We start from the raw sequence: 26690 nt of genomic DNA on the forward strand, positions 1-26690 counted from the left end.
CAACTGCATACTGTTATTATTCAGATTATTAAAGCGATGTTTACCTTTTGTCTATAAAATGCATTGTGGAATTGTATAATGATGACATGTTTAAATGTTTAATTGAAAGGCTGGATCACTGATCGAAATACACTGAAGATGGAAATTAGCTCACCGCGACAATCTTATATATTTACATAGATATGTTCATTAATAAGGGCTGTCCCTTATTAAATAAATTAAACTCAAAAGTTGAAATATTTATATACCTTTAAAAAGATAAAAGTATTTCCTTTAGAGCTGGGCGATAACATGATAACGATAATTAACGTGAAATAATTTTTGTCAACGATCTTATTAAAAACTATATAACAATTCAATAATGTTAAACTAATTACACCACAAGAGCACCACAGACCGGGAGCGATGTTGCAAAATGAATGCTAGTTCTAGACCAGGGGTAGGGAACCTATGGCTCGGGAGCCACATGTGGCTCTTTCGATGGGTGCATCTGGATCTTCGCTAACCTGTGAGCTAAAATATCGAACCCACGACTCGTACGGTGTTTGTAAGCTTTTTTGTGGTTTGTAAGGGGAATCAATAATCATTTATAAGGGCAGTTATCGGCAGAGGTTGACAGGTATGCAAAAGTATTCTTTTTTTCCACTTTAAAAGTGGTGAAATTACTAAAATAAAAGACCCATTTACATGTATTTTGACTTTTAAATTCGGAGTATGGCTCTCAAGGAATAACATTAGAAAATATGAATTGTTTATGGCTCTCTTCGTCAAAAAGGTTCCCGACCCCTGTTCTAGACCAATGTTCAGGAGAAGTAGAGGATGACGAGAAAGTGTTTTTCGCATGGGCGCAATCGAGGCTAACACGGAGCATGAACGCAAAAGGTCAATAATACGGCCAAAATAAGCGTTTATGAGATGGAGGACAACACAGACCAGATACAATAAAAGAAACATGAATTCTTCCTGGCGTTTTCTTTTTTAAATACCTCGTAAAATACTTGTGTGCAAAGAGCAGCCTTATGGAAAATATCCTTAACCCACTGTCCTCATTTGAGGACAACCTGTAATATTTTTCTTACTTGAAATCAGTGGTGGGCTGTGAATTTCACACTTAGGCCTTCAGTAGTGCTGTGTGTGAATCAATCCAACCCTCAAGTATTTTATGGCTATAAAACCTTTAATGCAGCTACAGCTGCGACACATTATTATTTGGGAAAATAGACATATTTTACTCACCAAAAATTCATTTTCTTTATACACAAAATGCATCCTCCTTTCTTTTCTCAAGAAGATTTCAATTACTCTGTGGTACAGTGTTTCAGGTCCATCAAGAAGTTCTTTTCTATCGCCATCAAAGCTAATGCTGGCGTCGTGTCTGTCCTGTTGTATTCCTGGTATAAGTTTTGATTCTGTTTCGGGCTGAAAATGTCCATTCGACAGAAGCAGTGGACACGGGGATGGTCACTGTCAAACCCACTAACGTGTACAGCCGCCCCATGCTCTAACTCAGATTTTTCTGCTGAAGGAAGTCAAGGAGATCAGTGGGAGACTTTCCTGTAAAATCATCCGTGGCATACATTACAATTAGTTCTGTTCTTAGCCGACCGATGCAGATCGAAAAGTGCACCGTGGCTCTGTGTTAAGATGGAGAAAGCTGCATGTGGGAAAGTTTTCTGGTATTCCCAAAACTTCTGCGGGTCGAGGAGGGAGAGAAACATCAGTCTTTCGTGTTCTTAAAATCTGGTCCGCGTCTGGCAAGTAATATTGTCCAGAATCCTGTCGTGGAGTTGGTGATAGTGCGCGCGAGAATCTTGCGCTTGACCTCTTCGTGCGCTTGGAGCACCCACACTGCATTCAGTGGCCTCCTAGATTTCCTCAAATGGGCTCCTCTCGTGCTCAACTGTGTCACAAAACTCCTTTACTCTTGCAGGACAAAACTGTACATCCAGTTTGTTGTTCTGCAGTATTGAAAAAATCTCTGAATGCTCAAAAATGCCATTAAATGTGTGAAGCAAAAAACAATTCAAAATCATCCAGATGTGCTTTAAATCCATCAGCACACTGCACAAAATCATTCACCATTACAGAGACAAACAGTACTTTTATTTCCCTTCTCATCTCTTCCTCCATCACTTCAGCAATAGCAGTGATCAGGTTGTTTTGTATCTTGCCCGACGTGCCACTAAACACTTTTAGTGGACAGGTGGTAATGTAAATCCTTGTTTCTCTCAGCAATGAGAGAAATAATTTCCACATAATTTACTTTGTTTGGGGATGCAGCGCTTTCATCGTGTCCCCAAAATGAAAGTTTACAGTCTATCAGACTTTTTAAGATTTCCCTATTTGTCTTTACCTTTTCGTTGTGGTGCTCCGTTTCCCTGCGCCCTTGCTCGCTGAACTGTAACTTCACTCGGGTTTCCCAAAAAGTTTTGGAGAGCACCATTACTTGTAAGTGTCTGGCAGTGCTTTGGTGTCTCGTTGCTGCTTTGGTTAAACAAGTCAAATTTGCAAATCCAGGGTTGCTCCAAACACCATGTTGATCTGTGGCAAATAACAATAAATATCTTAGGCCAGCAGAGAAGGCCCTGACGGCACACCACTGCTTGAAATCAAGATGTTTTCCCATTTCCAGGTCTTGCAATTAGTCCGGGACTCTGGACAACGTCCCTAAAATCCGGAAATCCCAAATTATTATTGTTTTTTTAAGCAACCTTTAAAAGAAAAAAGAACATTTCGGAAAAGTACCAAATCTCCAAATGAAATGCCTCGAAATTCACACCATTGCTACGGCTTCCGCCATCTTGATTCAACTGCACTATAAACCGGAAGAATTCGGTAACACGATTGCATTGTAAATCATCCGAGTTCCAAGTTCTGACGAATAATTCGTCTTGTGCGACTTCAGTTACGGAATCGATTGCATAGCATAGCCTCTATCACTTTAACATTTCCTTTTTTGTTTTTTTCATAAAGGAAGTAATGATTTAATAAGGCTTACTAAACCACCAGTCTTTTGTCTTGAAACTAATCCTATCATTTACGGGGTTGTTCTACAGGAAGTAGGCGTACGAAGCACTGGTCAGTCTTATCAATATGCCTCCTCAGAATAAGTGCAAAATGGATCACAATTAGGGTTGCGGGGAGTGCTGGAGCCTATCCCAGCTGACTCCGGGCCATAGGCGGGGGACACCCTAAATCGGTGGCCAGCCGATCGCAGTGCACAAGGAGACGACAACCATACACTCTCACACCCATACCTAGGGGCAATTTAGAGTGTCCAATCAGCCTTCCATGCATGTTTTTGGAATGTGGGAGGAAACCGGAGTACACGGAGGAAACCCACACAGGCCCGAGGAGAACATTCAAACTCCACACTGATGGACGTGACCTGGATTTGAACCCAGGACCCCAGAGCTGTGAGGCCGACGCGCTAACCACTCGCATCACCGGGCCGTCTCTAATCCCATTATATTTAAGTTTTTACAATGTCGTTCAACACTAATATGTACTGATTATTATTATTATTATTTTTTACCACAGTTCACTCTTGATAGCCGTTGCTGATGTTGCATCCTAGATGCATATATGGTGGTTGGCCAAAATACCCTCCGACCAACAAAGTTAATTGAAGAGGTAGGTTATTGCGTTTATTGATAACTAACTGATCATATGTCCTTAATTTATATCATATTGTGTTTCTTTACTACCGTTGTCAACCCTCTTCTCGTTAGGATTGTCTGACTTCATAGCAGCTTCAGCTGATGACACCTCATTTAGCTGGCTTTGGAACTTCTGTCCACGAATAAAGAGACAAAGATGAACAGGAAAAGGGATAAAGGATTTGAGAGTCCAAGACCCTTTAAATTATAAGTATATTATTTTTTTATGTAAGAATTGGTTATTGAGAGATGTAAGTAACATGTATACTGGTACCTCTACTTACAAAATTAATTCGTTCCAGAGGGAGTTTGATAAGTACTGTGGAGCCTCGGTTTTCGAGCGTCCCAGATTTTGAACAGATCAAAATTTGAACGGAAATGGAGAATTTTATTTTTTTCTGATTTTGAGCGTCTTTCCTGCTCACATTCCCTCGTGTGACCAGGTGTTTCTAATTGTCTTGTCAACCCCTGTTGAGATGAGGTAGAAATACATTTTTTTAATCTTTACACTAGTATTGAAAAGTCATTCAAACTACTATCACGATAACTATCGCATCTCTTTTCCTCCAAATTTGAAACTTCAAACTTCTGTGAATCACCAAATAAATTTTCTCAATTTAATTAAGAATCTAACTGTTTCCTTACTTTAAAAGAGAATATAAACTATGGTGATTTTAAAAAGTATTTTTGTTGTTCTCCCTCATTACACTGAAATTAATGAATAATAAAACCTGCAGTAATTTTGACGTGTTTTTATTTTTATGAAGGGTAAAGTAAACATCCAAGATGTTTTGCCACAAGCCGAACCTGTTCGGAACTACTAAAACTGATGAAACACTTTATTACAGAATCCTTTAAGAGATGATCTTTCTTGGGCTGCAAACTTTTATGGAAATCCTTCCGCATCGTCAGCAGGCAACTTAGGGTCACAGGTGTTGTGCCCCTTAACCTAACGGTCTAACCACACTGAGCGCTCATCAAAATCAACGCACTCGCCCAAATTGCGCCCCTGAGTACCTCAAAATCATAGCCCAGCCACAACCACTTGAAACGCGCACTGCAAACAAACGAAGTACCACAGATCGAAACCCCTCCATGCAAACCTATTCGATCCAAGGACCCAAAGTACTCTGAACCGCTACGCAAAACAACCTCCGAGCCTTAATTAAAAAAAAAAAAAACACGGCCAGTAAGCGCCCCTCAGCGCCTGAAACACGCGATTTGGACACAACAACACAAGACGCGTACCGACAACAAACAAAAGGCCATACCCAAAATCTTAAAATCTATTCAGTACAGCCCAATGTAAACCACGTAACCGAAGCACCCGGAACCATTCCACGGTTCAATCACTGAGCCCCATCAAAATCAACACTCTTTGCCAAATGGCGTGCCCGAAAAGCACAGCCCGGCAACAACCACTCAAAACGTGCACTGCAAGCAAACGAAGCACCACCGACCGAAACCTCCCAATGTACACAGTGCAAACCGATTCGACCCAAACAATTTGATCCATTCCGCTCAACCAGTGGCGGTCTGTGCATTTTCTACTTGCGCTTTCAGCTATCGGAATCAATCCAACCCTCAAAAACTATTTTATGGCTATAAAACCTCTACTGCAGCTACAGCTGCGACACAAAAAATCATCAATAATAACCTCATACAATTGAAATATTATTTAGGAATATAGCCATATTTTACCCACCAAAAATCCTTTTTAACTGGACACAATATCCATCCTCCTTTCTTTCTTCCTTCTTTTCTATCGCTATCGAAGCTAATGCTGAAAGTCGAGCCTGTCCTGTTGTATTTCTGGCATAGTCCGTCTTGAAAATGGCTTTAAATCAACACAACAATATATTTGCTTGTGCAGCTCGCTCCAGATACAGTTTGGTAGCTCTGGCTAATCACTAGCCAATCATAGTTGGTGAAAGCGATGACTTATCCCTACGTCTGCGAGAAGGCATTGACGTATCCCTACGCCTGTGAGAAGGCAATGACGTATCCCTACGCCTGCAACAAGGCATTGCGGTGTTGCCAACTCGAAATCTGAATGGTTAAAGCAACAGTCTTCTCGACGCTTGTTTAATGCAGCAGAGCCTGCAGAACTGATTGTGAAGGCCTTGAGGCAGATTTCTGACCCTGGCAACAAATAATGGCTGAAATGTGATTGGTTAAATGCTTCAATATGAAAACACATCTGGAAGCAGTGCAACCAGGGGGAACAGCAATGAAAGGAAGCTAAGAGACAATTTGGAATAATCTATTAATAATAATCAGTATTCATGGACAAAAGATAATTAACATCAGTCTGTGATTCAGATATTTCTTAGGCCAGCAGAGAATGCCTTGAAGTCCCTGACGGCACACCACTGCGCTCAACAAATGTTGAGCTTTAATCAAAAATATTTTTCTCGGCCAAATCATGCATTTCACGATTCGGCCACAATAAGATGTCCACTGGGGCAAAACAAACATCCCAGATGCCTTGCCATGTATACATAAACTTGAGATACCAACTTAATGCGTTCTGAGACTGAGCTCGTATGTCGATTTACTCGTATCTCAAATCAACGTTTCCCATAGAAATTAACTAAAAACAAATTAATTTGTTCCAACCTTCTGAAAAAACACCAAAAAACAGGATATTGGAATGGAAAAACATTATTTGTTCTAATTCACCGGCTATTAACAGAGTAACAAATAACTAGTGCAGTGGTTCTTAACCTGGGTTCGGTGGCGCCTCTGCCACGGAGGTCAAGACACATCGACTCATCATGACTATTCACGATAACATGCGCGCTTGACCATTACTAGCTGCAGATGATCACATAACATTGCCTGGCCAATTAGGGTTGCGAGGAATTTATATATCTTGAATTTGAAATTCATCATATTTTATTTTACAGTAAAGTAGTGTTCGGTGAATGCGCATATGAAACTGGTGGGGTTCGGTGAATGCACATATGGGGTTGCCAGCCCTCGCTACCTCAGCAAAGCCAGGAACATTGTCAGGGACCAATACCACCCTGGTCACAACCTGTTCCAGCTGCTCCCCTCTGGCAGACACTACAGGTCTGACAAAGCACGGACAAATAGACTTAAGGACAGTTTTTTCCCCACAGCCATCAGGACTCTGAACTTGCGTTAGCACAATACACAATGCCTTCTGTGCAGTAACAATGTGCAATATCTTAGACTGCAATATTTTAGAATTTAGCTAGCCGGGATGTGACTTTTTTATACTTTTATATTACTATTTATGTTTTTTTTTTCTGGGAAAATGCACTTTGTGGAGTAGCACCACCAATTTTGTTATACGCAGCTGTGTATGATGACAATAAAGGCTTTTGATTGATTGATTGGTTATGATGTTTAATAGTACTAAAATTAGACGGATTTTGCAGAGGGGGGCGAGAGGGACAGAGAGAGAGAGAGACTTTTTGCACGGCAACGCGCTCGTAACATAACATAAACAAATTTAAATGAACTTGGATTACTTAAAAATAAATTTAATCTAACCTTACACTAAACTTACTTCTAATTTTGTTTTATATTTTTATACCTTTCTTTTGCCGGGTTGGCTCTATTTGCCCCACTTCCACCCTGACTTTCAGTTGCAGTTTTTAAAAGGAACCTATCGAGGGTTGTTTGCTTTTGTCTTCCCTTCAAAATATTCCGAAAATTATGCACACAAATGTCCTCACAAGAGGATAACGCACGACCACATTGCCAACGAGAAGTAGTATACTCCTCTCGTATTGGCGAGCAAGCACTATTCTGCACTGACTAACCAGTGTTGGGAATTTTCTCTATAATTATATTAAAGTTAAGTTAGTAATCTGACTCCAATTTGTGACCTTACCCAACTGCCACTCATCCAACAATTTGCGCGCTCGTTCTGCAATAGAAAGGTATCAGGAAGCTAGCAGTTTCACACACGAGTGGATTTATTCCTAACACACAAATCTAATACATACGACTGGGTATCAGGTCCCTCTCAGCACAGCTCTATACGTCTCTGTTGCCACCAGTCGACGTAGTACTACTGAGTTGCCCAGCAAATGAATTATACTACACAATATGCAAATAACACAACAACAAAGGCATCCTGGCATTATTCTATTGGCTATGTGTATACTGCAGTTAACTTTAGCTTGCTCATTGGTCTTTATTCCCCTGCAGAATCTCCCGCCGGTTCCGCCCAGTTGTAGTCTTCCCGCCTCAGCATCTGTAAAACATCCCACTGGTGCAAACCCCCCACGGCATTCCACTGTTGCAAACCCCCCACGGCATCTCCAAACATTCCACGCTTGCATCCCCCATGGCATCCTGTGCTCCCCCACAGTCTCACAAACTCACACAGGATGTAGCAACATCTAATGAACTACTTTAAGCTCAAACTGTTATATTCCTTTACCGAAAAAAAAAAACAGAAAAAATGCAACGCTCCGCCTAGTGCTCGTAGAGACATTTACACGAGGGAGTTGCGACGAGATGATGTTCTCATAGGCGTAGGCTGTATGCTCGTATATCAAAATTTCTCTCGTATCTCAAGGTAAATATTGCTCAAAATTTTACTCGTATCTCAAATTGCTCATATGTCGGGACTCATGTCAAGGTATTACTGTACATAGACATAGGCATATACATAGACATGTACATATACACCAGTGGCGGGCGGTGTATTTTCTGGTAGCGCCTTCAACGTATCAATCCAACCCTCAAAAACTATTTTATGGCTATAAAACCTCTACTGCAGCTACAGCTGCGACACAAAAAATAATCAATACATTAATGCACAAAAATGGGGTAAAATCCACTTCCTAGCAGCATTTCATGATTAAATACAAATACTGGAGTTTTTCAGACATTAAAACCAGGCCAGGGGGTGATTTTCCCGGGAAAAGACAGCGATGAACATCAATGGCATACGGGCAAACATTGCCCGAAATGGGGTAAAATCCAGCCGAAAACAGCATTTATTGATTAAATACAAATACTGGAGCTTTTTAGACATCAGAACCGGGCCCGGAGTATCATTTCTCTGGTTAAAAGACAGCGATGAACGTCGATACGTCCATACGTGAAATGACAAAAAATGCACTAAAATTAGGTAAAATCCACTTCCTAGCATCATTTATTGATTGAATACAAATACTGGAGCTTTTGAGACATTACAACCAGGCCAGGGGGGTGATTTTTCCCGGGAAAAGACAGCGATGGACGTCAATGGTGAAACGCCAAAAATTAAACGGGGGTAAAATCCACTTCCTAGCAGCATTTTGTGATTAAATACAAACACTGGAGCTTTTCAGATATCAGAACTTGGCCCACAATTGAAATATTATTTAGGAATATAGCCATATTTTACTCACCAAAAATCCTTTTTACACAATATCCATCCTCCTTTCTTTCTTCCTTCTTTCCTATCGCCATCGAAGCTAATGATGAAAGTCGAGCCTGTCCTGTCATATTTCCGGCATAGTCCGTTTTGAAAACCGCATTAAATCAACACAACAATATACTATTTGCTTGTGGAGCTAAGTTAGCGCGCTGAAAGTGTGGGCACACACCATTTTCCCGGCTGTAACAGGCTTGCTAGCTTCGGAGTTGACCGCCCTTTCTTAATGATGTCCATTTTTTTCTGGAAAAATCCGTCTGGAAAATAGCTTTGTGAGCAAACAGAATCCATTTGTTTTTGCTTCTGTCGGCCATAGTGGGTGGAGTTTGCGATCTCGGCTGCCTCGGGTACTGCTTTGGCCCACCTACTAGCCAATCATAGTTTGTGAAAGCAATGACATGTCCCAGCCAGCAAAATGCTAACGCCTATGAAAAATCATTGTGGGGTTGCCAACTCGAAATCTGATTGGTTAAAAGCAACAGTCTAGTTTAATGCAGCAGAGCCCGCAAGAACTGATTGTGAAGGCTTTGAGGCAGATCTGATCTGGCAACAAATAATGGCTGAAATGTGATTGGTTAAATGCTTCAATATGAAAACACACATCTGGAAGCAGTGCAACCAGGGGGAAAAGCAATGAAAGGAAGCTAACAGACCATTTGGAATAATAAGTATTGATGGACAAAATATAATGATTCAGATATTTCTTAGGCCAGCAGATAAGGTCTTGAAGGCCCTGACGGCCCGCCACTGATATACACATGCGCGCGCACACGCACACATACGCACATACACACACGCACATACACACACACACACTCACAGACAGACACACACAGACACACATACGTACAATCATTACTACAAATGACTTAAATCTAATCATACTTGTATAATGACAATAAAAGCATTCAATTCAATTTGCATTCATGCCTATATCTGTATGTTTCACTATTTGTACTCATCCTTTTTTTTTTGTTTTTACGACCCACCAGGTGGTGTGTATCAACAATATCAACTTCCTGAGAAAATCTGTTATTGTGAGTATATATTTTTTGAATTGTTCATTCATTTTCTGTACTGCTGATCCTCACAAGGATATGGGGTGCCGAAGCCTAGCCAAGCCAACTATGGGACACTCTGAAATTGTTGCCAGACAATCGCAGGGCACAAGGAGACGGACAATCATTCACACGCACGCTCATTCATACCGATAGGGCAATTTTGAGTGTCCAACTAGCCTTCTCTGCATGTTTTTGGGATGTAGGAGGGAATTAGAATATGTAGAGAAAACCCACGCAAGCCCAAAGAGAACTTGCAAACTCAACACAGAAAGGTTCGGACTTGGGACCGAACCCTCAATCCCAGAACTGTGGGGCCGACACGCTAAAAACACCTTGTTTGTATTCTATACAAGACAATACAAACATGTACAGTCATACCTTTATTTATGGGATTACAATAATCAGTGATTTTGCGGTTCAACTTTCGTGGCTTCACTACATTGCAGATTTTTTTCTGGGGAATTAAAAATTGTATTTTTTTTATTATTATTATTTTAAGTTCGTAAAAATGAAAATCCACGCTAAAACTCACAAGCGAAAGCAACTCCCGTCTTCCGCTAGCTACCAGGATTCGGCACTGAAGAAAAACAAATTAATATTTTTCTTAATTTTTTTAAAGTTCATAAAGTGAAAATCCACGCTGAAACTCGTAAACAGAAGCCACACTTGCTACTAGAATTCAGCACTGAAGAAGAAAAAAATATTTATTTTTTTATGTTTTTTTTTTTTAATAGGGGGTGACCCTACTTCGCAGTTTTTCGATTATCGTGGCCATGTCTGGTCCACATTAACCACAATATTCGAGGGATTACTGTATTTGGTTCTAGAACTTTATTCGTAACTTGGATTTCTTTGCATAAATACAGCAGTTCTTTAGATGTAAATTCTATATTACATTCCACGATCCTCTAAAAGTAACTAACTACCAACTTAACCCTTTAAAAATAACCAGTGTCCTACTTTTGTATGAAAGATGAGAAACAGACAAAAATGAAAGAAAATAAAATTATTTGTAAATGTATTAAAATGAACTCCAAAGGGCTAACAGTCTCACCATCTCGTCGTTCAGTACAGAGAGGCCATGCCAAGTAGTCGTCTCTTTTAATGCTTCCTTCGCGTAGCGATGCTAGTCGGTGGTTTAAGGCCGGCTGTATTGCGTTGCAATATCAGTCAACCGCACGACACTTTTTATCTTCTGTTTTTTTCCGCTTATTTTATTTTGCACCAATAATTTAAATAAAAAACTCGGTGATTGGATTGGAAGACTTTATTCATCCCGTATTCGGGAAATTTTGTTGTCACAGTAGCAATAGGGTGAGGATGCAGGAATAGGAAAGGCATTTTAGACATAAATAGATAGGTAATAAGTAAGTTAATAAATAAATACATGAATAAATATATAAATAAATAAGCTTGTCTCTGAAGTATATATATATACACATATATATATATATATATATATATATATATATATATATATATATATATATATACACATACATACATACATACACATACGTATATTAGCACACATACATAGATACACATAAATGCACATGCATGAATACGGTAGGTCTTAACACTCAGACATTTTTTTTGTTAAAGAGCCTGACAGCTGATGGGAGGAAGGATCTGCGGAAGCGCTCCTTCCTGCAATGAGGGTGCCGCAGTCTATTGCTAAAGGAGCTTCGGAGGGACTCCACAGACTCATGCAGGGGGTGGGAGGTGCTGTCCATGATGGACATCATCCTAGTCAGCATTCTCCGCTCTCCCACTTCCTCCACCGAGTCCAAAGGACAGCCCAGAACAGAGCTGGCCCTCCTGACCAGCTTATTCAGCCTGTTCCTGTCTCTCTCCGTGCTCCCGCATCCCGAACAGAGCACTGCATAAAACACTGTAGATGCCACCGCAGTGTCGTAAAAAGTCCTCAGCAGTTTCCTGCACACTCCAAAGGACCGTAGACTCCTCAGTAGGTAGAGGCGGCTCTGGCCCCTTTTGTACAGGGCATCTATGTTTGTGGACCAGTCTAGTTTGTGGTTGCTGTGAACACCCAGGTACTTAAAATTCTCCACGATTTCAATGTCTGTACCCTGGATGTTCACCTGAGTGGTCTGTTGAGGATTCCTCCGAAAATCGATGACCATTTACTTTGTCTTACTGGTGTTGATATAGAGGTGGTTTTGCCTACACCAGTCAACAAAGGCTGTGATGACTCCCCTGTACTCCAGGTCGTTCCCGTCCGTCACTCGTCCAACAATAGTGGTGTCGTCAGAGAACTTCTGGAGGTGGCAGGTGTCTGTATTATGTTTGAAGTCTGATGTGTAGAGGGAGAAGAGGAGTGGGGAGAGCACTGTGCCTTGTGGGCTCCCGTGCTGCAAGCTACCACATCAGACGTACAGTCCTGGAGTCTCACATATTGTGGTCTGTCAGTGAGGAAGTCGATAATCCATGCGGCTAGGTGGTTCCTTACTCCAGCCTCTTCCAGTTTCCCTCTCAGCAGGACCGGTTGAATGGTGTTGAACGCACTAGAGAGGTCAAAAAACATCATTCTCAGCGTGCTTCCCGTGTTCTCCAGGTGTGAAAGAGACCTGTGCATCAGGTAGGTGGTAGCATCTTCCACACCAATGCCTGGACGAGTGGGGAGAGCACTGTGCCTTGTGGGCCCCCGTGCTGCAAGCTACCAAATCAGACGTACAGTCCTGGAGTCTCACATATTGTGGTCTGTCAGTGAGGAAGTCGATAATCCATGCGGCTAGGTGGTTCCTTACTCCAGCCTCTTCCAGTTTCCCTCTCAGCAGGACCGGCTGAATGGTGTTGAACGCACTGGAGAGGTCAAAAAACATCATTCTCAGCGTGCTTCCCGTGTTCTCCAGGTGTGAAAGAGACCTGTGCATCAGGTAGGTGGTAGCATCTTCCACACCAATGCCTGGACGATAGGCGAACTGCAGAGGGTCCAGCTCTACATTCATCAGGGGGCTGAGGTGATTGAGGATGATTCTCTCCAATGTCTTGATCAGGTGAGAGGTTAATGCTACCGGCCTGAAGTGGTTTGGCTCCCTGGGGTACGCAGTCTTAGGAACTGGGACCACACAGGAAGTTTTCCACAAGGTGGGGACCTTCTGCAGACTGAGGCTGAGGTTGAAAATATGCAGAATCACTTTGCCAAGCTGATCCACATTCTCTCAGTAGTCTGGAGCTGAGGCCGTCTGGACCGGTAGCCTTCCTTGCCTCGATCTTCTTTAGCTGTTTTGATCGACAGTAATGCAGAGACCGGTGGAAGAGGGGGAGGAAGAGGAGGAAGAGAAGGAGAACGAGAACGAGGGATGACAAACGGCAGTCAAAAGAGAGGCTTCAAGTGGAAGTAAAGCAGCCCGTTATGTTACCAGGACAATTTCTTAATCAAATATTGGATGCAGGAAATGCATTTACGTTTTGAGGGATTTGTAACAGGTCACGACATTTTGAATAATAGCACAGTTCAATATTAGCTTTCATTTTGGATTTACGGTTTGGACATTAACTGTGGTACAGTGAGACTGGGCTTGGATGGCTCTGTGTTAAGCCGTGTTCACACCAGCTAAATTTTAGTCAATGGGTTCCCATCCAAAATCAAACTTATTTTTAAGTGTCTGCATTGTAATCCAAGTTCATTTAAATTTGTTTGTTATGTTACGAGCACATTGCCGTGCAAAAAGACCCCCCCCCTCTGTCCATCTCTCTCCCCTCCACGAAATCCGTCTAATTTTAATAATGTTAAACACATTTTAGTGCTATTAAACCACTAGTTATTTGTTACTTTGTTAATGGATGGCGAAATAGAACAAATAAAAATGTTTTTCACTCCATTATCCTGTTTTTGGTGTTTTTTCAGAGGTTTGGAACGAATTAATTTGTTTTTAGTTCATTTCTATTGGAAACATTCGTTTGAGTTAAGAGAAAATCGACATACGAGCTCAGTCCCAGAACGCATTAAGCTCGTATCTCGAGGTACCACTGCACAGAGCTGCCAACTTCTCTGGAAGTTCCGAAGTTTACCCGGACAAGTAGTGCAAAGACTCCTGACAACCTCCCTAAAGTCTGGAAATCCCCAAAAATTAATTTCCCCTGTAGCTGACCCGTGGGCACCGGAGGAGGTGCGACAGGCAGCAATGCCAAGCAGGAAAAACACCTACCTGTACATCAACTCAATAGTGTAAAAATAGCCTATATGTTTATTAATTTTTGTATTATGCTTCTGGATTAACTCTTACTGCCAGAGCAAAACATTTACAAAAACTTTTTTTTTTTACCCAATTCTGATCCCCTTAAAATTAGGCGATTGGGGCCGATTAACGATCAATTACGATTCAATTTTGATCAGTTACATACATCCCCATATTACATTGGAATTTTTGCTCGCACATTGCCTGCCATTGTTTGGGATGTGCTACGCAACCTATTGTGCATTCGCCAGAAATGTGTCAGCAAAGATCCTGCTCTACACTTGTATCGATTTATGAATTGATATCTGATGATGAAAAGTAACAAATGTTATTGTTTCTGATTTAGTCTTTTTTTGTCATCCAGGGCTATGTTGAGCTGACTGTCGTCCCGACAGTAGCCAATCTCAACAGAATCAAGTTGAACAGTAAACAGTGCAGAATCTACAGGGTCCGAATAAATGATCTTGAAGCTCCTTTCATTTATAATGATCCCACTTTGGAAGTGTGCCACAATGAGTCAAAGCAGTAAGTGCAGTATGTCATTCATTAACTTTTGTGATTTTGGTTGCTCATTGTTTTTTCAGCCGGCGTTGATCTTGTGAAGGATATATTATAGCCAAGTAAAAAAAATCTTAGTTAAGGTTAGGAACAGAGTTCCTCAAATTGTTTAATAATTGTGACAAACAAACATCTCATTGTACCATTATATGAAATGCCACCTGTGTATACGTATATACTGCTTCTCCCACCGATCATTTTTCTGCATACTATGCTGTTAAATGCCTGCTCACTTTTGCATTGTTCAAGTGTTAAACGATACTCAGTCAGGAGGAAGTTTAACATCAGACTGTATTTTTATTTCCAGTCTGAATTGACTCTGTTTTAAGAAATTGTTTCTATTTTTGTTTCTTATGAAGATACCTCCCCATTGTTGTAGCCTCATGTCAAACACACTGGGATAAGGGTTTGTTAAACTAATGTAGGTGGCACTACAGAGAAATGTTGGCTATGTTGGCCTAGTTGCGCTTGACATGGGTCCACTAATTTGGTTGTTTGGTTCAGATGGGCACGCAGTCTCCTGGCACCACTGTCCATTTCCTGTTGCGAAGCACAATCTTCTTCTGCTAACCTAAATTTGATGCATTTCTTTAAAGATTTTCAACTTCAATTTGCCTCGTCATCGAATTCCCGTTGCGTAGGGAATAATGGCAATTTGTATGGTGTGCCAAATAAAATTTGTAGCAAAATTTAAACCCATTTGAAGAAAACTTCTACAATAATTAGACAATACTTCTTCCCCTCATCGTTATTTAATTTGACAATATCCATATGGAGTCTTTGAAGTGGCTATATTGATTTTGAGGATTGACCACGCCTTGGTCATGTATTGCCGTGGGGATTATGTTGAGCACAGATCAATCAATCCCTTCAAAAGATTTTATGTTTAGAAAACAAATTAACCCAAAAGTTTTCTAGTGGCGCTGCACTCAACCCAACACCCCCTTGTTGAGACATGAGACTTCCCATGACTCAAATAGCAGACCATCCAAGCTTATCTTCTTCAAATTTGGTTTCCCCTGAGTGCTCCCAAAATCCCGATTTCGCAGCGCAGCATATTTATTCGTCCACACCTTAAGTTTCAAATTTGGACTGGCGGGCGGGCGGGCGTGCGTGCGTGCGTGTAAAAAATCATACTTTTTTAAAAGGTTGACAGGTATAATGTCTACTCTACTATTTCCACAGAAGGAACCTGAATTACTTCTCCAGTGCTTATACGGCTGCAGTGAGTGCGGTAGACCCTGATGCTGGACATGGGGAGTTGGTCATCAAAGTTCCTTCTGAACTATGGAAACAAGGGGATGGTGAGGCAATCCACATAAAACCGTTGTATCAGTAATAATTGTTTAGATGCTTTTTCGTGTAAATGGAAAAAGTCTTTTCACAAATCATTTTTTAAGTTCTGAAGGGTAACATCCTGTGGCAATAATGATACCCGGAAGTACTCACAGATACAATTAAGTGATCTATTCCTAAATAGCATCTGGTAACATAACACTTCAGATAACTGTAGCCTAAAAAACCTAACATCCTGTTAGTTGTCAGAGAGAAAAAAAAACGTAATCAGAGGCCCAGCCAAAAACTGAAGAAAAAGTGCCACTTATAGTCATGTAAATACGGTAAATTGTTGTATTGGGTGTAAGTAAAGACTGTTGTAACAAACCTCATCTCATTTTCTGAACTGCTTTATCCTCATTAGGGTCACGGAGGGTGCTGGAGTGTAACAAACCTAACAAATTTAAATACATGAAAAATTACGGAATTACTCAAAATTGGCTTGTCCTGTCTTTGCTGCGATTCAGTGGGTGCGTTCGGGCTGCAGGCACTTGTTGCCAGCACAGTAATGCATATTTGAACCATCTGGACCAGAATACAATCCTGAAGGGGAAGTGCTTTGCTAAATCTGCAGTGGGACAGTACAATATTTTATCCTTTTGAAATGACCAATGCACATACGTCTGTCCGCTCAACTTGCCCTGCCCGTTTTAAACTGAACATGTAGAATGTATATGTATGTGTATGTATGTGTGTATGTATGTATGTGTGTGTGTGTGTATGTGTGTGTGTGTGCGTGCGAGCGTGTATATATAAATACATATACATATGCTCCCCTACTTACGAACGAGTTAGGTTCCGAGCGATTGTTCATAAGTTGAATTTGTTTGTAAGTTGATTCAGTGCTATATTTTGTATTATAATTTATGTTTAAGGCCTATATAAGTATATTGAAGGTTTATATAAGTGCATTTGTATGTTTAAGGCTTGTATAAGTAACACGCATTGGTTTGTACTGAAAAAAACATTTAATAAAATGGAGAGAATATGTACAGTACTGTATAGAGAGAGAGAGAGAGAGAGATTTATGTGTTAGAAACTGGCCGAAAGAAGCGATCTAACGACGATTGCACAGTTTTCTTCTTTTTTTTTCATTATAAATGATGCGGTAGCACTGTATGGCATCATTCAATTGATTTGCAAACTTTGTGCAACGTTCAATATTTGGGTCCTGCTGCTCGATCTTTCTGTTTATAAATGGTACTGACGGTCGAACGATTCAAGTTGTATGCCCGTGCAACACTCACCACTCTCACGCGCATCAAGCTTCGTTATTATTGCCACTCGTTTCAAATGAAATGGCTTGCCTCTTTCTTGCACCTCCCTCAATAGAAAACGTTCACTTTTTACCAACCATATTCAATAATGGATGCACGAGATATTTAATGATACAAATGAAAAAGGTTCTTTGCGCACTGGAGATACGTTCACGCACTTCCGCATTGCAACGAATTGGACAGAAGAAGGTAGATGCTGGGTGAGCTGAGCTCTCACAGCGCCAGGCATCGGTATTAGCGGGGGAAAGAAGCACTACTCGGAAAAAAATACAAAATCGATCTTACGAACATTTTTCGACATAAACGCAATTTGCAGACATGTTCGTCTGTACCGTTGTTCGTAAGTAGGGGAGCGTCTGTACATACATATACATATACACACACACACACACACACACATACAGTGGTGGTCAAAAGTTTACATACACTTGTGAAGAACAATGTCATGGCTTTCTTGAGTTTCCAGTTATTTCTACAACTCAGATTTTTCTCTGATAGAGTGATTGGAACAGATACTTCTTTGTCACAAAAAACATTCATGAAGTTTGGTTCTTTTATGACTATTATGGGTGAACAGAAAAAAGTGATCAAATCTGCTGGGTCAAAAATATACATACAGCAGCGCTAATATTTGGTAACATGTCCCTTGGCCATTTTCACTTCAATTAGGCGCTTCTGGTAGCCATCCACAAGCTTCTGGTTGAATCTTTGACCACTCCTCTTGACAGAATTGGTGCAGTTCAGTTAAATTTGATGGCTTTCTGACATGGACTTGTTTCTTCAGCATTGTCCACAAGTTCTCAATGGGGTTTAAGTCAGGACTTTGGGAAGGCCATTCGAAAACCTTATTTCTAGCCTGATTTAGCCATTCCATTACCACTTTTGATGTGTTTGGGGTCATTGTCCTGTTGGAACACCCAACTGCGCCCAAGACCCAATCTTTGGGCTGATGACTTTAGGTTATCTTGAAGAATTTGAATCCTGCTTCATTATCCCATTGACTCTCTGTAAAGCGCCAGTTCCATTGCCAGCAAAACAGCCTCACAGCATAATACTACCACCACCGTGCTTAACGGTAGGCATGGTGTACTTGGGGTTAAAGGCCTCACCTTTTCTCCTCCAAACATATTGCAGGGCATTGTGGCCAAATAGCTCGATCTTATCTTTGTCCATGTGATCAGCAGCAAACTTCAGTCAAGCCTTATCGTGCCGCTTTCCGAGCAAGGGCTTCCTTCTTTCACGGCAGCCTCTCAGTCCATGGAGATGCAAAACACGCTTGACTGTGGACACTGACACCTGTGTTCCAGCAGCTTCTAATTCTTGGCAGATCTGCTTTTTTGGTGGATTAGACAGAATAACAAAGAAAAAGCAAATCAAAGTAAATTGGATCATTAAGAATCACCAAATCAAATCATTAAGACAGAAAAGCAGCAAAAACACAAAACGAGCAGAGTGGCCGGAGCTACCGCCGCCGGCTGTCACTTGAACGTGCCATCTTGGTTGCGGTAGCTAAAATGGATACAGACTCAAAAAGACGTTGTAAAGTTGGACAAAAACTGGAACCACACACAGGAAGTCTTCCACAAGATGGGGAACTTCTACAGACTGTGACCGAGGTTGAAAATATGCACTCTTCCAAGCTTATCCTCACAGTTCCTCAGTAGTCTGGAGCTAAAGACAACAGCAGCAGAGCAGGACTCCACTTCCGGCCTGCTAAGCGCCGACAGCTTTTCCATCTTATCCCATGATGGAATGGTTGGGCAGAAGCGTTGCTTCTTCTCCCGGCACTTTTGTCCAGCTCCGAATTTCCAGCGGGATTGAGGTGTTGCTCCTTCTGCTGCGTATTGTAACAGCTAGTCTCATGTGTAGGACAGCGTAAACATGGCTGATGGTTCCAAAAAAGAAGTGGCAGAAAGAAGCCAGGCTAACAGAACAAAGAAAGTTGTAAAAACATTAAAGTAAAAAGTATAAAGTACAAAGTAAAGTAATAAGGAATGTATTAATAAATATTAAAATGTAATTTTAAAAAAGATAGAAGCGCTGTAAAACACGAATAACAAATAAGAGTGGACAGAGCTACTGCCACTGCCACCTTACCCTTGATTCAGTCATCATTTTTTGAGTAAATACAGTAGTTCAAGAGAATGGTTGGTTATCTTCCAGTCCTGTTTGGCTGGTGACGGAGGCTGTTCCCCGTAGCCGGCAGTAGGTCCGATCCACTTCCTGTGGAAGTTTTAATCCATAAGGGCTGCCCTATGTAACCGAATCTTTTAATAACTTTTATTGACAGAATATCTCGGCGCAGGTGTGGTGTTGAAGGCGTCCGGTTCGGTGTCCTCAGTATTGCATCTCCGCTTTTTGCAGATGTGTTTTTTTTGGCTTCGTCAAACTAGATCTCCCAATCTCACTAGAACAAATCTCTGCCTCCAAATCTTAGACCACGGTCCTCATTCGGAAATAGGTGGCATGCCCTCTCCAGGTCAGGGATTAAGTCCTTCCCTAAGTTAGGGGAAAAATGGAGCGGCAGATAGACAGGCGGATCGTTGCAGCTTCTGCAGTGACGCAGACTGCATCGGTCTGTCGTGGTGTAGCTGGAGCTGAGGAGCAAGGCAAAGCTCAATTAACCGGTCATCTACGTTCCCATCCTCATTGATGGTCACGAACTGTGATTCATGCCTGAAATATCAAGATCCCAGATACAAGCATCTGAAATGAGCTTCAGCCGCAGGGTGTCAGCACTCTCTCCTAGATATAAGGTGAGAGGCTTAGTCATCCGGTAGGGTCTTTGAGTAGAGCCGCTGGTCCTCTGGATCGGTCAAATGAGTTGGCTCAGGCATCTGATTAGGATGTCTCCTGGACGGCTCTCTGGTGAGGTGTTCTGGGCATGCCCCACCGGGAGGAGGCCACGGGGCCGACCTGGATGCGCTGGGGTTCCTCCCGGAAGAGCTGGATGAAGTGGCTGGGGAGAGGGTCTGGTCTTCCCGGCTGAAGTTGCTGCCCCCGCGACCTGATCTCGGATTAGCAGAAGATTTGATGAGACCTATTGGATACCATAGAAGAATGACACGCCGAAAAATACAAACTGCCGAAAAGGACGTCGTCTTGGATTGGATAACTATATTCATCCCGTATTCGTGGAATTTCATTGTCACAGTAGCAAGAGGGTGAAAATGCAGATACGGGAAAGATACAAGCATTTTAGACATAAAAAGATGGAAAGAAACCAAGCCACGTGACAGGTGGGGCCGAGTCGCAAAGGCCGCAGAACAACAAAGCAAAAAGCACAAAGTGCAAAGTATATGAGATCATTAAGAATCATTAAATCAAATCATTAAGACAGAAAAGCAGCAAAAACACAAAACGAGCAAGAGCGGATGGAGCTACCGCTACCGGCTGCCACTTGAGCGGCGCCATCTTGGTTGCAGTAGCAAAAACGGATACAGACACAAGAAAAGACGTTGTAGAGTTGGATAAAACTGGAACCACACACAGGAAGTCTTCCACAAGCTGGGGAACTTCTGCAGACTGACCGAGGTTGAAAATATGCAGTCTTCCAAGCTTATCCGCACAGTTCCTCAGTAGTCTGGAGCTGAAGAATCAAAAGTAGCAGAGTACAATTCCTCGATTCCGTTTCCGGCCTGATAAGCACTGACAGCTGTTCCATCTTATCGGGGAGGGATCTCACTTTCCCCATATTAATAGATGGAATGGTTGGTCTGAAAAGATGACCCGAAAGTGCCAGGGTTCAAGGTTACAAGGATCGCCTGACGCTCATGTGTGGGAATGCTGCGTGCTTCATGGTAATGTCAGACATCCTAAAAGTTTGACCGTCCTCATGCTCATCATTGAGGCCTGGTGTGAAATTTGCGAATATGCAGTCAATAGTTCTGTGCAGATTACAGCCTTTGTCCTTCGAGGAAGCTGACTAGGAGCAAAAGTCGATGACTGGTGGAGCAAGCGAGTTAAAGAGCAAAAGAAAAGAAAATGACGGAGACTACTCTTAGAGCTTCTAGAGCAGGGGTGTCAAACAGGTCCTCAAAGGGCCGCAGTGGGTGCAGGTTTTCATTCCAACTCAACAAGAGGATACCTTTTGCAAGTGTAATCAGTTAATTAAAGGCAGCTGCTACTTATTTTAGAAGACACGTGATTGGTTAAAATGTCGGCACTGGATTGGTTGGATCAAAGATCAGGACGCACTGTGTCCCTCTGCGGAATCGGTTTGACGCGTGTTTTAGTGGGTCGGCTCTCATAATCGCTCATTTTGCCTCTGTCCTTTTGCTTTCATGCTTTGTTTTAGCCGTTTCATTGCTACCCATGCTATAAATAGCTCTTTGTTCCTTACCATCTTCTTCGTCTACTGAACGTTGGTCCAGAACTAGTGTTCACGTCCCATCAGCTCCCCCGTTCTTTGTGGCATTCAGGGGGTGTAACTGCACTTGATGTATGTGAGTATATTATTGTTCACAAAACTTATTTGAGGATAATTATCAATATAATTTTATTGCCTAGGTCGCTATATATATTGTATAATATTATTATTGTATATCGCTGGGACTTATGTGGAAGTGAGTGAGCTCCATGAGAAAGTTTAGCCAGAATTGTTCTATAACCCTCTAAACATTTTGTGAATTTTGCTTATATTTTTTTTGGGGGGGGGGGATTTTTTGTCTTCAGAGTCTCATCTTTTAAAGGTTTACATTGAATTCTCCCTGGACCAGCCAAAAGGGGGTCTCCACTTTGTTGTCCATGATTTGGAAGGCACTATGGCAGAGAGGGGTGCTCACGTGTTCTCGTTTGGACATCACAACTCTACACGGTATTTTTAAGTACTTGTTGTGACTATGCATGCACACATACATGCATAAGTATGTACATGCGTGCGTACGTACGTACTTACCATATTTTCACACCTATAGGGCGCACTTAAAAGTAAACAATTTTCTCTAAATTGGTCGATGCGCCTTGTTTGTGCACCAAGTTCAATTTTTGTATAGCCCTGACCGCTTGAGTGATTGGTTTTATTTCTTTCCGGCGCACGACTTATTGCAATCAAGACATCTGACTTCCATGTGCTCGTAGTGCTTTTAAGCCTCAAAAACACTTAATACTCAAAGACACAGCACATTAGAGCTATACAGAGGAAATGCCTGAAGTGAATGACAACAGAATATGGGTGTGAACGCTTAAAAAATATACTGAAGCCATGGATTGAACACAATTTAACAGCTTTGCAAATACAAAGACGGGCAGGCAGCGTCGCTCGCACGAGTTACGTAACGATTTGGAATGAATTGTTGATGCAAAAATAACAGCGAGGAAAATCAGCATGGCGTAAGGCTTGGAGTGATGCATGTCGCGAGTTACAATGAATTGTGAATGACTGGGCTTAAATGTCGGCCAGCACTGTTGTTCGAGCTTTCGCCAACGCTGGCATTATTGAAGCTCGAACAGAGTGCACACTTGGACAGCAGTGAGACAGGAACAAAGACCCAATTTATTGAACATCTCAGCATCTTTTAAGCAGGACAGTGAAGGACATCTGCCGCCCTTCACAATTGCGTCTGACGTCTAGGCACATTATAGTGAGACCGTGAAGGACATCTGCCATACTTTGTCATCGCCTTGGCACCGTCTAGTATCTTAAAGGTCAGCCTGACCCTTGCTCATTAACACATGTTGCTTTGTGCTACAGTAGGTGTTATCTAGACTAACAGGCGCCTCATCAATATTCCACAATAGCATCAGGTTCCCGGAATACTCAACTCTGACTGACAGTTAGATGGAGCATAGCATGTCGAACTCTTTATGTCAGACACGGATGAGGAGTTTGACGGTTTTGTAGATGTTTAACTGCTTTAACTTCTATTGATGTGTGTACCTTTTACCTCAATAAAGCACCGTCAAACTTAATTTTGCTCGTGCTGCCTTTGGAAAAATAACCTGCTAGTGGCTAGGTGCTACCATAACATACGCTAGACTAGTGTCATGCTAGGGCCAATTCCGAAGAGGCGCCTTTTGTATTGACAAAAAACTGAAAATATACCCGCAACTAAGACTGCGCCCTTTCAGACGGTGCGTTTTATAGGTGTGAAAATACGGTGCATACATACTGTACAGAGATGCCAACTTCTCCGGACAAGCAACGTAAACTCCGGGACTCCTGACAACCCCCCTAAACTCTCGAAATCGAAAAATTGCCAAAAAAATTGTTTTTTAAGCAACCATTTTGGAAAAGTACCAAATTTCAAATTGAAATGCCTCGAAATTCACACCATTGCTACGCTTCTGCCATCTTACTTAAGCATTTGATTCAACTGCACTGTAAACCGGATGAATTTGGTAACAGAGGTGCATTGTGAATCATCCTAGTTACAAGTTCTGATGAATGATTTGCCTTAATTATTCTTACTTCCCTTATGACAAAAAATAAAAATAAAAAAAATATATATATAACTATTGTTTTAACGTGTAATTTTCTTTGTTAATTAGAATTAAATATCTCTTTTCATTCTCTCTAGGTTCTGGTTTCCTTGTGTGGATTCCTATTCAGAGCTGTGTACGTGGAAGTTAGAGTTCACTACTGATTCCGCAATGGTTGCAGTCTCATGTGGTGATCTAGTCGAGACAATCTATACGCATGACATGAGGAAAAAAACTTTCCATTATGTCCTACCGATCCCAACTGCAGCTCCCAACATCTCACTAGCTGTAGGCCCCTTTGAAATACTTGTTGACCCCTACATGCATGAGGTGAGTCTGTGACTGTTTTTGTTCTTAGAACATGTATCAACTCCTTTTGAAATGCAGTGTTACTGAAACATACAAATTCTTCTACATATGAAATATTTAGGTCACAAAAAATAGTTACATTTGGTCATCCATAAGTGGAATGTGAAATTTATTGAAATTTTGTCTTGTATAAACCACCTCCAATTCACCCGGAGAGTACAAAGTGAGTGAGAAAAAAAGTGAATAATCATGAAATCAATTGAAAGTACAGTGGTACCTCGTCATACGACCGCTCCTCATACAATATTCTCGTCTTACGACGGAAATTTCGATTGAATAATTCGCCCGTGATGCGAACAAAATTTCGTGATGCGACCAAGCCAGGTGGCCTTGGCAATGTCACTCTTTCTCAGAATGAAACTTCATTACCCACAATCAATACGTGGGAAGCTCAGCTATTGCATTTCCTGTTATTCTTTCTAAGGAAAGGAGCTCCCGCGATCGTTCTTTAAAGACTATTTCTTATTGGCAAGTGGTCGTGCAATATCCTATTGCGAGGACATTTGTGTGTATCATTTTGGGAATATTTTGAAGGCAATACAGCAGCAAACAGTCCATCGATAATGAACGTGAGGGTGAGGGCGCTAACCCGGAAAACAAAGGTAACAAAAGATTAAGACAAAACTAGAATTCAGTTTTGTGTAAAGTTACATTAAACGTACGTTTGAGTGTCTGTATATATTAATCCAAGTTAATTTAAATTTGTTTGTTCCGTTTACGAGTGCGTTGTCGAGGAAAAAAAAACAACCCCCCCCCACACCCCCAAACGTCTCTGTCTCCCGTCGGCGAAATCTGCCCAATTTTAGTTAGATTTTAACACATTTTAATTACTATTAAACCACTAGTTATGTGTTACTTTGTTAATAGATGGCGAATTAGAAGAAAGAAAACATTTTTTCCAATCCAATATCCTGTTTTTGGTGTTTTTTTCAGAGGGTTGGAACGAATTAATTTGTTTTCCATTCATTTCAATGGGAAACGTCCGCTCGAGTTACGAGAATCTCGTCATACGATCTCAGTCTCGGAACGGATTACGATCGTATGTCGAGGTACCACTGTACTTACTGTTACTACTACTTTATTTTCTCTATTTCTTCTGTCCCGTACTATTCTGCGTGATCTCTAAATGGCTACTACTTTAAACGCAAGGATAAAATAAAAAATATAAAAAATTGGCAGCACATTGTAGTACGTACTTGTATTTAGAAATATGTCCAGCGGGGGGCAATACATGACCTTGTTATTCCTAAATGAATGTTATCTGTAACGGGCCGTATATGGCCCACGGGCCAAGGTTGAAAAAAATGTAATGGCTCACGATCCAGATATCTCTCGTAAGCTAAAATGTGAAAGCCTCGCATTGCACATCACTCTCCGTGACACTACCTCGAGCACCGCTATACAGTGGTACCTCGTCATACGACCGCTCGTCATACAAAATGCTCGTCTTACAAAATGCTCGTCTTACGGGGGAAATTTCGATCGAATAATTCGCCCGTGATGCGGTCAAAATTTCGTGATGCGACCAAGCCAGGTGGCCATTGCATTTTTTTTTTGCATATCTTTCGTGTATAACAATATTTACGAGCACCAGATGAGTTATTCAGACCAGGAAACGCACAACGCGCATGCACGGGGAAAAGAGGGCTTTCTGGGTAATGAAGTATACTCGTGCACACAATGCCGACAGGCAATGGCACTCAGAATAAAACTTTACCCACAATCAATACGTGTGTAAGCTCAGCTGCTGCATTTCCTGTTATTTTTATCTAATACGAGGAGTATTCTATTACTTCTCGTTGGCTGCTCATAAGAACATTAGGGGCACTGGCTCGCAACAGCATCCCCGGTAGCAACTCTATCATAGGCGCCGTTCGAGGGGATGCGAACACAGATGCTACAAGCTAAAAGGAGCCGCTAGCCATCGCCCCCGAAGCTCCCATGAGTACCGGATCGATCGCTGATAAAAGACTGCTGCTCGTTGGCTACTCATAAGAACATCAGGGGCACTGGCTCGCAACAGCATCCCCGGTAGCAACTCTATCATAGCGCCGTTCGAGGGGATGCGAACACAGATGCTACAAGCTAAAAGGAGCCGCTAGCCAGCGCCCCCGAAGCTCCCATGGCAAGTGGTCGTGCGTTATCCGATTGTGAGGACATTTGTGTGCATCATTTTCGTAATATTTTGAAGGGAATACGTAGTACAACAGCAAACAGCCCATCGATAGCGAACGTGAGGGTGGACTGTTTGTTCCGTTTACGAGTGCGTTGTGTGGAAAAAAAAACGAAGCCCCCCGCCCCTTTTGTGCCCCTCTCCCCTCGGCGAAATCCGCCCAATTTTAGTTAGATTAAACACTTCATTTCTATTAAAGCACTGGTTATGTGTTACTTTGTTAATAGGTGGC

The 26690-nt window shown here is 41.7% G+C and overlaps 1 protein-coding gene and 1 long non-coding RNA gene across 9 annotated transcripts in view; both read left to right on the plus strand.

The window, feature by feature from the left end:
* taf2 (TAF2 RNA polymerase II, TATA box binding protein (TBP)-associated factor) overlaps nucleotides 1–26690 on the plus strand; it is a 204984-nt gene that overhangs the window by 452 nt on the left and 177842 nt on the right. For 7 of the 8 annotated variants that reach the window (XM_077599565.1, XM_077599564.1, XM_077599562.1 and 4 more), the window contains exons 2-8: nucleotides 3541–3633; nucleotides 3732–3866; nucleotides 10046–10100; nucleotides 14691–14851; nucleotides 16070–16188; nucleotides 22171–22312; nucleotides 24015–24246. In XM_077599565.1, coding sequence (XP_077455691.1) covers nucleotides 3817–3866; nucleotides 10046–10100; nucleotides 14691–14851; nucleotides 16070–16188; nucleotides 22171–22312; nucleotides 24015–24246 — 759 coding nt within the window. In that variant the 5' untranslated portion in view covers nucleotides 3541–3633; nucleotides 3732–3816. The remainder of the gene's footprint in view (nucleotides 1–3540; nucleotides 3634–3731; nucleotides 3867–10045; nucleotides 10101–14690; nucleotides 14852–16069; nucleotides 16189–22170; nucleotides 22313–24014; nucleotides 24247–26690) is intronic. The other variant, XM_077599563.1, reaches the window with a different exon arrangement.
* LOC144073598 (uncharacterized) lies at nucleotides 12220–14668 on the plus strand. Its single transcript, XR_013300122.1, has 3 exons — nucleotides 12220–13021; nucleotides 13142–13232; nucleotides 13314–14668. It is a non-coding gene; the product is annotated as an uncharacterized LOC144073598 (long non-coding RNA).

The sequence above is a fragment of the Stigmatopora argus genome, chromosome 4 (assembly GCF_051989625.1).
Source record: "Stigmatopora argus isolate UIUO_Sarg chromosome 4, RoL_Sarg_1.0, whole genome shotgun sequence".
NCBI lineage: Eukaryota > Metazoa > Chordata > Actinopteri > Syngnathiformes > Syngnathidae > Stigmatopora > Stigmatopora argus.